Below are 11,512 nucleotides of genomic sequence, written 5' to 3'. Positions count from 1 at the left end.
TGCTCTTATCACGATCGCGAAGGGCACTCAACCGAGGAATGTTGGACCTCCAACGTCAGCTGGCAGCTAAATTCGCAGCCGGAGAAAATAAGGGCGTGGACCTTAAAAAGCCATCACCTTATCAGAAAAGAGGTTCCAGGGACACTTCCCCGAAACGCGAGAGGTCACCTGGAAAAGGAGACCGATTCGCCACCTCCCAGCTCCCAAGAAAAGAGTCGACATGATTCTGGGAAATTCCCCCAAGGAAAAAGTTTAACAAGTCGAAGCTCTCTTGAGCAAACCGTCCCCTCAATCGAGCCCCGACTCGAGGGTGGACTGTATCCTTGGAGGATCAGACATATGTCAAGACTCCGTCAATTCCATTAAGAATCATGTGCGGAAGGCTGTGTCTAACACTGGACCTAAACCTCCTAACCCTGAATCCAATACTAAGATTTCTTTCTGGGAGAGCGAGACCTCAAACCTTGACAGACCTCACGATGATGCGTTGATCGTCACACTGAACATCGCAGGATACGAGGTCCCTAAGCTCATGATAGACACAGGAAGCTCCGTCGACCTCATTTTCTATAACACCCTAAAAGGGATGGAAATAGACGACTACGAAATTATTGGCCAAAAAGCTAACCTCGTAGGCTTCTCCGGAGAAACAGCTACCTCATTGGGAACTATCAAGCTCCCAGTCATAGCTGGCGGAATAATGAAAATGACCAACTTAGTAGTCATCGACAGACCTTCCCCGTTCCATGCGATCCTGGGAAGACCCTGGATTCACAAAATGAAGGCAGTAGCCTCAACGTACCATCAATGCGTAAAATTCCCAACACCCGAAGGGATAGCTACCATACACGGTAGCCAGAAGATATCCAGGATCTGCTATTTGGGAGGATTCGAAATCCTCAAAAAATCCCCCCCATAGCAATTACAGATCCAGGAGGGTCGCGAAATGCAACAAAATATCCGAGGTCCCCAAGAACCTCACTGAAAAAGTTTGCATTGATGACTCAGATCCTGAAAGACAGGTGAGCATCGGATCCGAGCTACCTCCTGAAACAAAAAAGGAGCTCATTGATTTTCTGAAAAGCAATGTCAAAACCTTTGCATGGTCCACCAGCGACACATGAAAGGCATAGATCCGAACGTCACCACCCCATAAGCTAAAAGTAGACCCTACTTTCAAACCGATCAAACAAAAGCGTCGCAAGCTAGGCCTCGAGAAGGCTCAAGCTGTTAACGATGAAGTTGACCGACTTACGAAAGCTGGGTCCATTCGAGAAGTACATTACCCCGACTGGTTAGCCAACCCAGTAGTGGTAAAGAAGAAAAACGGGAAATGGAGAATCTGTGTAGACTTCACAGACCTGAACAAAGCTTGTCCTAAAGACAGCTTCCCGTTACCTCACATCGACCGCCTGGGAAGCAACAGCTGGCCATCGACTCCTATCCTTTATGGATGCCTTCTCAGGATACAACCAAATCATGATGGATCCTGATGACCAGGAGAAAACTGCATTCATAACCGAACGAGGAACCTATTGTTACAAGGTTATGCCATTCGGATTAAAGAATGCGGGAGCTACCTACCAGAGGCTAGTAAATAAGATGTTTGCTGGGCAACTTGGAAAAACCATGGAGGTCTATATTGACGATATGCTAGTCAAGTCCTCAGCTGGAGAAGACCATATCGCCCATTTAAGAGAATGCTTCGATATCCTTAACAAGTACGATATGAAGCTCAATCCCACTAAATGTACCTTTGGGTACCCTCGGGCGAGTTCCTAGGCTACCTCGTAACCGAAAGAGGCATTGAAGCCAATCCGCAGCAGATAGCAACCTTCCTAGAAATGCCGTCACCTAGGACAACTAGAGAGGTACAGAGATTGACTGGACGAATCGCGGCATTAAATCGATTCATATCCAAGTCCACCGATAAGTGTCTCCCGTTCTACAAGCTTCTAAGAAATAATAAGAAGTTCTTATGGGACGAGAAATGCGAGGAAGCCTTCAAGCAATTGAAAGCTTACCTCTCCGAACCTCCGATCCTATCTAAACCAGTAGTAGGAGAGCCATTGTACCTGTACCTCGCTGTGTCGACTGCTGCGCAGTTAGCGGCGTTCTGGTACGAGAGGAACAAAACGAACAAAGACCTGTCTATTACACCAGTAAGAGTTTGATAGATGCCGAAACAAGGTACCCTGCAATGGAAAAGCTAGCTCTAGCAGTCGTAACAGCTGCTAGAAAATCTGCGACCTTACTTCCAATCGCATTCAATCGTCGTAATGACCTCACAACCATTACGAATGATATTGCACAGCCCTAGCCAGTCCGGGCGGTTGGCCAAATGGGCCATAGAGCTCAGTGAATCGATATTGAGTATAGACCTCGAGCAGCAGCGAAAGCTCAGGTCCTTGCCGACTTTGTCATTGAACTAGCATCCGAGCAATTAGACTCCGAAATGGAATCTCCGAAGTGGAGCCTGTATGTCGACGGAGCCTCGTCAAAACAGGCTCCGGCGTCGGTCTAAGGCTAACTTCTTCAGCAGGAGAAACCATTGAGCAGTCATATAGGCTCGGATTCAGCGCCTCAAACAACGAAGCTGAATATGAAGCACTAATCGCAGGGTTGAAACTCGCCCTAAGTCTCGGAATTCGAGAACTAAACGCTTATAGTGACTCACAGCTAGTAGCTAGCCAGTTTCACGGAGAAATATGAAACGAGGGACGAAAGAATGGGGGCATATCTCGAAGTCGTCCAGAACCTCACCAGACAGTTCGACAAATTCGAGCTAACAAGGATCCCACGAGGAGAGAACTCCTCAGCAGATGCGTTGGCTGCTTTAGCTTCCACGTCAGACCCCCTCGTAAAACGGATCATACCCGTAGAAGGAATCGAAAAACCAAGCATCGACATAGCTACTAAAGCTGAGAAAGAGAGCAAACTAACAGAGCAACCCGAGGGTACCTGCCCTGAAACGGTAGCTACCCAAGTTTTCACAACATTTTGGTTCCCAAAAACCAGAATATGCAGCTCTAAAAAGCATACCTCCGGGAACACAATCCAAATCACGGAAGGTATTCCTCGAAATTCAGACTCCTGGAGCCTGATCTCAAGAATACCCCCGGGGGCACCAACTCAGACCCACTCGTCTGCAGAGTTAAAACCAGAAGCCGTTCAGCTCTCCAAAATTCATCTGGAGGTATTCCTCGGAATTCAGACTCCCTGGAACCCAATCCTACCAATACCTCCGGGGGCACCACGACACCAGGTCCCGAACAGGAACCTCCCTCGTCTCTTCATAACAAAGTTGTAGGGAGAGAGGATTGGAGAATTCCAATCACGCAATACATCCTAGAAGGAAAGACTCCACCCAATAAATGGGAGGCTCGAAAGCTCAAAGCATTAAGCGCGAGATATTGCGTAACTGAATCTGTCCTCCTCAAACGAAGCATTTCCGGACCTTACCTAAAATGCGTCCATGGCCTCGTTGCTATGAGACTCATGAAGGAAATGCACGATGGTTCCTGCGGGAACCACTCTGGAGGAAGAGCTCTAGCCATCAGAATCAAAAGACAAGGATATTTCTGGCCTACCATTATTGCAGATTGTGAGGCCTATTCCTCTTCATGCGACAAATGCCAGAGGCATGCACCGATTATACACCAACCTGCGGAAAAGCTATCCAACATATCCGCCCCTTATCCATTTATGAGATGGTCCATGGATATCGTGGGACCACTAGTAGCATCAGGAAGTGGAAAGAAGAAGCTACGCTTCCTCTTAGTCCTAACAGACTACTTCACGAAATGGATAGAGGCTGAAGCTTTCCAACAGGTAACCAGGGTCGAGGTCGAGCAATTTGTGTGGAAAGAAATCGTGTGTAGACACGGCGTCCCATACGAAATCGTAACTGACAATGGAGGACAATTCATATCCCACGATTTCAAAATATTTTGTGACAAGTGGAATATTCGCCTGACCTTCTCATCACCTCGCCGACCTCAAGGAAACGGACAGGCGGAGGCTGCTAATAAATCAGTATTAGCAAACCTCAAGAAACGCCTCGGAACCCAGAAGGAACTCTGGTCAGAAAGTTACTTGAAGTACTTTGGGCATGTCGAACCACCCCACGAAAAGCTACAGAAGAAACTCCTTTTTCCTTAGCATATGGGATGGAAGCTGTCGTTCCAGCTGAAACCATTGCTGGTAGCCTCCGCCGGGAACTCTGTACGTCCAATCCCGCAGCTAATGATCAGCTCCTAACTGACAGCCTCGATCTAATCGAGGAAAGACGGGACCGAGCTCTGATTCGCATTCAGAACTATCAGCAAGCAATGGCACGACAGTACAATTCCAAAGTCAGGCTCCGACAGTTCGCTGTAGGTGACCTAGTACTTAGGAAAGTTTTCGAAGGAACCAAGGAACCAGATGCTGGGAAGTTAGGAACCAACTGGGAAGGTCCCTACCAGATCATCCACGTGGTACGACCTGGCGTTTACAAGCTCCGAAAGGTGCGAACCGGGGTACCTGAAATCAGATCGTGGAACGCCACGAATCTTAAGAGATATTATCATTAGGTACCTAAAATTCCTGAACTACGTTAGGCTTGATCCCTTGACTGGGTACGTAGGCAACTCCGTCATGAGTGCAGCCCCAACCTCATTTCAACACTTCGTTCACCACAATTAAAGGGGGCATATGTCTGATTAAAATCACATAGCCCACGCAGCAAATGTTGATCGTTATAATACAGCAATTGTATGATTACTATGATACCATGTATCCAATTATCAATAAAGAAATTATTCTCGATATCTCAATTCTTTAACAAAACAGGTCCCTGCAAACATGGACCTAGGGTCCTAAAAACCCTTCGGATTAGCTCAGGTCCCTACAAACCTGGATCTAAGGTCTTAAAATCCTTAACAATCTAAAGGTCTTAAAATCCTTCAAGCAATATCAGGTCTCGACGAACCTGGACCCAAGGTCTTAAAATCCTTACCAAATCTCCAAGGTCTTAAAATCCTTATCAAATCTCCAAGGTCTTAAAATCTTTATCAAATCTCCAAGGTCTTAAAATCCTTATCAAATCTCCAAGGTCTTAAAATCCTCATCAAATCACAAAGGTCTTAAAATCCTTATCAAACCTCAGAAGGTCTTAAAATCCTAAGCAAGTCTCAACGGGTCTTAAAATCCCACAAACAAATTCAGGTTCCCAAGAACCCCCACCTAAGGTGTCCAAATTAAACTTAGGTTCCTAAAACCTTAAGCTAATCCCGATACTCCAAGAATCCTCTTAAGGAACTAAAAACGACCAAAGTCTTCCAGACTTATCATAAGATTCGATTATGATCAAGTTGTCATATTTCACGACTAAAGCCAAAAACTCAAAATGAAACGAAAACCAAGTTTGAAATTAAACAAAGGTTTAAAAGCCTCCTCAGGCTATAAGTCTTAGAAACAAATGAAACAAAGCCCATCGGGCAGAAATCCTAGAAAACATGAAAGAGCCTCAGCTCTTAAACTTCCTTGTCATCCGAGCTCTTCTCAGCTCCCTTACCAGCTGGATCTTCCTCCTCAGGAACCTCCTCCTCCATCTCCTTGTCGCTACCTCCAGAGGCGGCTTCGACTGGGGCTGAGTAAGAACCCACCAATCCCAAATTAGAACCGAACTCTCCAGAAAAGGAGAGATTAAACATATTAACCTCAAAAGTACCTGAGCTCTCAGAGAGTTGGGGAAGAGGGAGCTTGCCGATCGAGAAGTCCGAGACCTGAGCCTTCTCGTATGCCGCAACAGCCTCCGGCATTATTGCCACCAAGCGATCATACTCGTCTTGAGTACTCTTAATCTCGCCGTCCAGCATGTCTTTCAGGAGCTCGGTGTTGGCTTGAATCTCTTGAGCATGAACCAGGAGGTCGACTTCGTCCTTCTTCTTGGAGAACTTCTCCTTGACAACAACCAGAATTTTGTTGTAGGCTTCGGCTACCTCCTTCTTTCCTCTCCGGACGGCTAGCCTGACCTCAGCTTCCTTGTTCTTCTGGCTGCTCTGAGATGTGGCAATCAGCTCCTTGACTTGATACTCGGCTATCTTCCGAGCAGCATCCAAATCCCCAATCTTCCTATTTTTCACCTGGAGGTCAATCAGCTGGCTCTCGATCGTCCCTTGCTGAGCATCACACTTGGAGCCAAGTCTCTTTACCTCAGCTTGGAGATCCGAGATCAGAGCCCGAGTCTGATTGAGCTCAGTCTTGTTGGCCTTGACCAATTCAGTGACCTGGGCTAATTCCTCAGCACTGGGGCATTGTGTACAGCGTCCTCAAATTTGAACTGAGCCCTGTTGATAGCACCAGCCAGCTACAGAAAACAGAAAACGATTTAGCAAAAATCTTCCAAAGAAAAAGCTAAAAGATGAAATAGACTTCATACCTGACCCATGTGATGAGCAATATCGACGTACTCATCCTTGTGCGTGAGATTGGAGATCGAGGGGAGGGAACACCCGGGACTCTTCATATGCCTCATCAGAGTAGCCAAACCCCACGGATCGTCCAAAACCGATCCAGGCTTCGAATGAGCAAAGTTCCAGCCAACGGTTCCTCCTCTAGAGGAGGAGGAGGAAGACCTCGAAGGTCTGTCAACCTGGTCAGTTCGGGACCTCTTGTTCCTCGGGGCTCAAACTCCGGAGGATCCCTCACCATTTGAGGATCAGCCTCAGCCATCGGGACCTCGGAGGGAAGGCCAACTTCCTGAACCTTAGGCTCCGAAGAGCCAACACCTTTAGCAGGAGCAGAGCCTCCTTCGTCAAGAGCCTCCTTCACAGAGTCAAGGAAGGATCCTCCCTGGTTCTTGTCACTCCCTCTAGAGGAGCTGGCAGCCTTGGTCGATCTACCCCTGGAACGGAAGGAAGGTTGAATTGGCATCTTCTGTGATTGAGTCTTCGAGGAAGTACTTGCTCCGGAGGAAACTTCGAAAACTGAATCACCCTCAGAAACTAAAACATGAAAAAGATTCATTAATCACATGAGACAAATTCGAATAGTAAAAATCATGAATTAAGAATAAAAGGTTACCTTCTAAACCAGCAACCGTCACTGAATCAGGGAAGGACGCCTGGTATCGTTCAGGAAACCTAGCTGATCCGACTCTCGAAGTGGTGTAAGCCACCCAAGTGTTAGGACTATGCTGTAGCTTCCTGTAGAGAGCTCTAGTGAATTTGCTAGACAACTTGACAGGATCTTTGATTTCTGCAAAAAAAAAGTCAAAAGACAATTAGCATAACATGACAAACAAAGATAAACATGTGAACATATCCCTAAAATCCTAACCGGAAATATCAGACCATGAGTTCCTGAGGTCACGGCCTACATGAACCGTCAAGGGGTCAATCTTGACATAAAAATACTTCTTGCGCCAGTCATCGTCACTGGCCGAGAACTTGAATACGCCTAGCCCTGGACGACAAGGGAGATAGTAGGTACCGCTCCCGCCATCCTTGGAAGTGCTCTCCTTTATCGAGAAGAGACTCATTAGCTCAGATAGCCCAACGATAACTCCTTCCTCCTTGGCTCTAGTGATGAACCCGTTTATCACTCGGATGACCGACGGGCAAAGTTGAGGAAGAGCTAGCTGGTAATGATCTAAGAGATCCAGCAAAAGGGTGGGAAGAGGAAATCTAAGGTGGCACTTGGAGATATATTTCTCATGAACGCAGAACCAACCCTCCGGAACGGTCTCGGGGGTCTCATCTTCAGCACAAGCTCTAACTAGATCGCTCTTGCCGTGAGCTTGAACGGCAAGATTGACGACGTCCTGACCCTTCAAGAGGGAAGGAAAGTGAGGACCAGAGGAGGCGCTCTTGCCGCCTTTCTTCTTCATCCTCTTAACTCTTGCTCCGATCGAGTCCTTAACCTTTTTCTTCCGTCATCTTCTCACCAGCTTCCCGTTTGACCTTCATAATACGGGCGCCGGAGGCTGAGATCTGAACTTCGCCGGAACCTTCTTTTCGACTCATGATAGTGAAAGAAAAGGAAAATAGGAAGCAAAAGAAGAGAATCGATCTAAGGCAGAATCTCAGAGAGAAGTTCAAGATGGAGAACTAGATTGATCAAGAAGCGGATAAAAAAAAAATATAATGACGAAAAACAGTAAAATAAAGGAAAGAGGTGAATTACCTTGGAAACCGTCGAGAGGCGTGGAGGAAGTGGAGAGACAAGTAGTTAATTCTCTCAGATTATATCCCATCACGTCTCGAAAGTCGGAAATTGAATTTCAAACTCGCTTTAATCTAAGCCGTCGATTTAATTAAAGAAAGATTACAGCCGTTCGATCAGATAAAGATAAATACGGTTGAGATAGCTAGTAATCATGATCTCAACAAGAGAATCTAGCTTGGGCGGCTAGGTCTAGCTCCCGAAAATAACGAAACCTCATCTCGAGAGCTGGGGGCAACTGTTGGGCCCGAATATGGCCCGGTAGCTGATTATCATATAATAGAAGATGATGATGGGCCGCGATAGGCCCATCGCGAGTTCAAAACCTAAAGAGAGCTAAGCTAGAGCCGAAGGCTGAAAGTTAAGGATCCTAACTAAAGAGGTCACGACGAAGAGGAAGCTCACGTCATAACAAGAAGAAGCGCAGGACCCGGTCAAGGAGAAGCTGTTGCGGATTCCACCTCAAGCGGAGAAGATCTCGGAGATCAGTTGAAGACAACCTAAAGAAGCCCAAGGCTATTTAAAGAGAAGGTCGAGGACTAAGAAGAGGATCCGATAAAACTCATTTTTTACTCAACATTTATCAAAACATTCTTATTGTAACACTCTTATAATCTTTGTATTCATCAAAGATCACCTTTTGTAACCATCCTATTTCTACTATATCAATACAAATCGAAGTTCATTCTACAAGTTCTTACGGGATTCAGCCCGCGATTATCTTTCCCTAACCTTTCCTAAACATTAAACCTGATCTAAAATCTAGGTGTGAGTTTTACCCCTCACATCCTTGTCCACTGACTTCATTCGGCCCAACTCCTCACCCAACAGGTCATCATCCTCCATTAACATCAACTCGTTTCCAATGACTGGCTCCTCCATCTCCGCATCTAATAGATCATCACTTTCATTATCTTCATCATCGATCCAACGCATCAATTTTTAGAGTATCATAGGGAGGGATAAGATTTTCAGCTGTTACTGCTGCCTTTTTTGTTACTTTGAGTTGGTTCGAAAGGTAAGATTGCTGTCATCATGGGGCTCAGCCGTATAGGAGCAGCTGAGCGACATTGAGTAGCTTTGTTCGATCTTCAGCGCTAGTTGTTTCTCCTTTCAAACCTGGTCCCTTTGTAGTTCATGGAGCTTCTTTGAGTTTGTGAGTATGGATTGTACCGAGATCCACCTCGTGGATTAGTTTTTCTACCAGCGCGGCTCGAGTGTGACGAACTCTAGACTCGTGAGACCGAACCATAGCCATATTTGTATGTTCTGTGAGACGAATCATCCTTCCTTTTGAGATTGCCTGCATCACATGATTCCCCTATAATGGTAGGCCGGACACGATCAAAGACTGTCTCACGAACAGATGGTTGAGTTGATACAATTATTTTCTTCAAACATTCTTGACTCTCATGTGACATAAGACCACATACATTCTGGGAAGCATGGAATCGTCAGTGGTTTTGTGTTTCACGCTCCGGAAGCGGAGTCGGAAGCAGAAGCACTCGGAATCGCATGGAAGCCTTGGAATCGCAATTCCAAAATTGAAGTTTTTGGAAACTTGATGGAAGCTCACGATTCTAAGGTGGAATCGTTGATGATATAGACTCGAAGCGTTACAGTAGTCAGATCGTAAACAGAACATATGTTTAGAGAAGATGATGTTTGCAGAAGATGATGTTACTGTACAGTGGCCCCTCCACTATATAAGGATAACAATTAAAATTCCAATTCATAAAGAAATAGAATAGCCGAGAACAAAAGTCTTATTACAACAAAATTATAAGCGAAGATAACTTTATCCAACTCACGTTTTCTGAATAGTAATCTTTATACTCTGTTTTGTTCACTTGTTCTTTTTGTTTGATGTTGTCTGTATTATTCAATTTTGTTGTGCTTAAATTGATTAGCTGATATGCCATCTTCTTTCCAGTATATATATATGAACATATAAATTAAATAGACAGTGTAATGTTTAGTATATTTATTTTTGACATGTGTACTACTGAATTTTACTATTTAAAATTTTATTCTAATATAATTATATTTAATATATAATAATATATATGTATACGCTTCCATCATGTACACGCTTCCTAATTTCTTTTAAAAATTCGCTTCCACGCTTCCTTACGTTTCCGCTTCCATGTACCCGCTTCCGATTTCATATAACATAGCATACATTGCAGTGTTTGAAGAGCTTTTCGTAGTGCAGCTTGATGTTGATATCTTCCTTGTTTCTTGTCTGCCGTTTCCTTGTGAACTTCAATGGTTTAGATGAATCAATTTAAAATTTTATATTCCCCTCCGCTACATCTATCTTATCGACCTTCCCAAGTCGATCACCAATAATATCAAGGTTACCATGTGTGCAGAGGTAAAGCGGGATACCCTAAAGATGTATCCGAGACGGTATCACCAAAGGATAATCATCTACTACTACTGGTTCCCATCGTACCAGCACAAACATACTGAAATTGTAATGGAAGGGACCTTGTTCGAGGACAGACTTAAGATCCTCCTCGTTATCAAAGTTGAACAGGAAGCGTCCATTCCCCAGGTCGTAAGCTGTAATTTTCTCAGACATCCCCCATTGCCTCGGCATATCAACAATTAGCCTCTCCACGTTATGTTTTTTTGGGTTTAGAATCTTGCCAATAAGAGACGAACTGTACTCGTTGATCAGGTGTTCATCGGCTTGATCTTGTAGTTGGATAGGTTCATCATCATCCTCTTCAACAAGAATACCTTTGCCCTTGTATGAAGCCATCGAGATTTAATCACAGATCGGTCGTAAGGGTCTATCTTAATCACTGGAATTGCACAAGGTACTTGATCACCAAGGAGTGAATCGAAAAGAAGAACGGGCGATAGACTGATGAGAAAACAGAGAGCGATGCGATGCCGTAGACTGATGAGAAAACATGACTGAAGCAGAAGATCGGAGTCAAACAGACGACAAGGATCGATCTGTTGTGAGAGGTTGCTTGATCACCTAAAGATGAATCAAACAGGAGAACGCAGATATAATGTCTTCGTTTTTAAGATCACCGTCGCTTCCAGAGAGCTAGGACTTTTTTAAATTAGTAGAATTGGATTTCTTTTTAAAATTGAGAAATTCTTTAGGATAATAAAAAAAAATCTTTTTATCACAAATATAGTTTTCAAAGATTAAAATGACCGAAGTAATTTTTACTAAAACTATAAATAGATACTTTATATCATATGGTTAACTAATCTAGATGTTTTTGATTTAAAGAGTAGAGTTTATGATTTTGAAGTCATTTGAGAACTGCCCTTTAAA

General features: G+C 44.5%; 2 protein-coding genes across 2 annotated transcripts; both read right to left on the bottom strand.

The window, feature by feature from the left end:
* Nucleotides 1-6,293: 6,293 nt before the first annotated feature.
* On the bottom strand, nt 6,294-7,186 carry LOC130499743 (uncharacterized). The gene is made up of 2 exons (XM_056994107.1): nt 6,425-7,186; nt 6,294-6,352 (listed from the first exon to the last, which is right to left on the bottom strand). The coding sequence occupies exon 1, from the start codon at nt 7,009-7,011 to the stop codon at nt 6,520-6,522; it is 492 nt and encodes a 163-aa protein (XP_056850087.1). The 5' UTR covers nt 7,012-7,186; the 3' UTR covers nt 6,294-6,352; nt 6,425-6,519.
* Nucleotides 7,187-8,970: 1,784 nt separating this feature from the next.
* Nucleotides 8,971-10,978, bottom strand: LOC130500066 (uncharacterized). Its single transcript, XM_056994766.1, has 2 exons — nt 10,702-10,978; nt 8,971-9,122 (listed from the first exon to the last, which is right to left on the bottom strand). The coding sequence occupies exons 1-2, from the start codon at nt 10,976-10,978 to the stop codon at nt 8,971-8,973; spliced, it is 429 nt and encodes a 142-aa protein (XP_056850746.1).
* Nucleotides 10,979-11,512: the final 534 nt, after the last annotated feature.

This window comes from Raphanus sativus, chromosome 9 (assembly GCF_000801105.2).
Source record: "Raphanus sativus cultivar WK10039 chromosome 9, ASM80110v3, whole genome shotgun sequence".
NCBI classification, from domain to species: domain Eukaryota; kingdom Viridiplantae; phylum Streptophyta; class Magnoliopsida; order Brassicales; family Brassicaceae; genus Raphanus; species Raphanus sativus.
The sequence above is the reverse complement of the archived record's forward strand: the minus strand, read 5'-3'. Positions and strand labels throughout refer to the sequence as shown.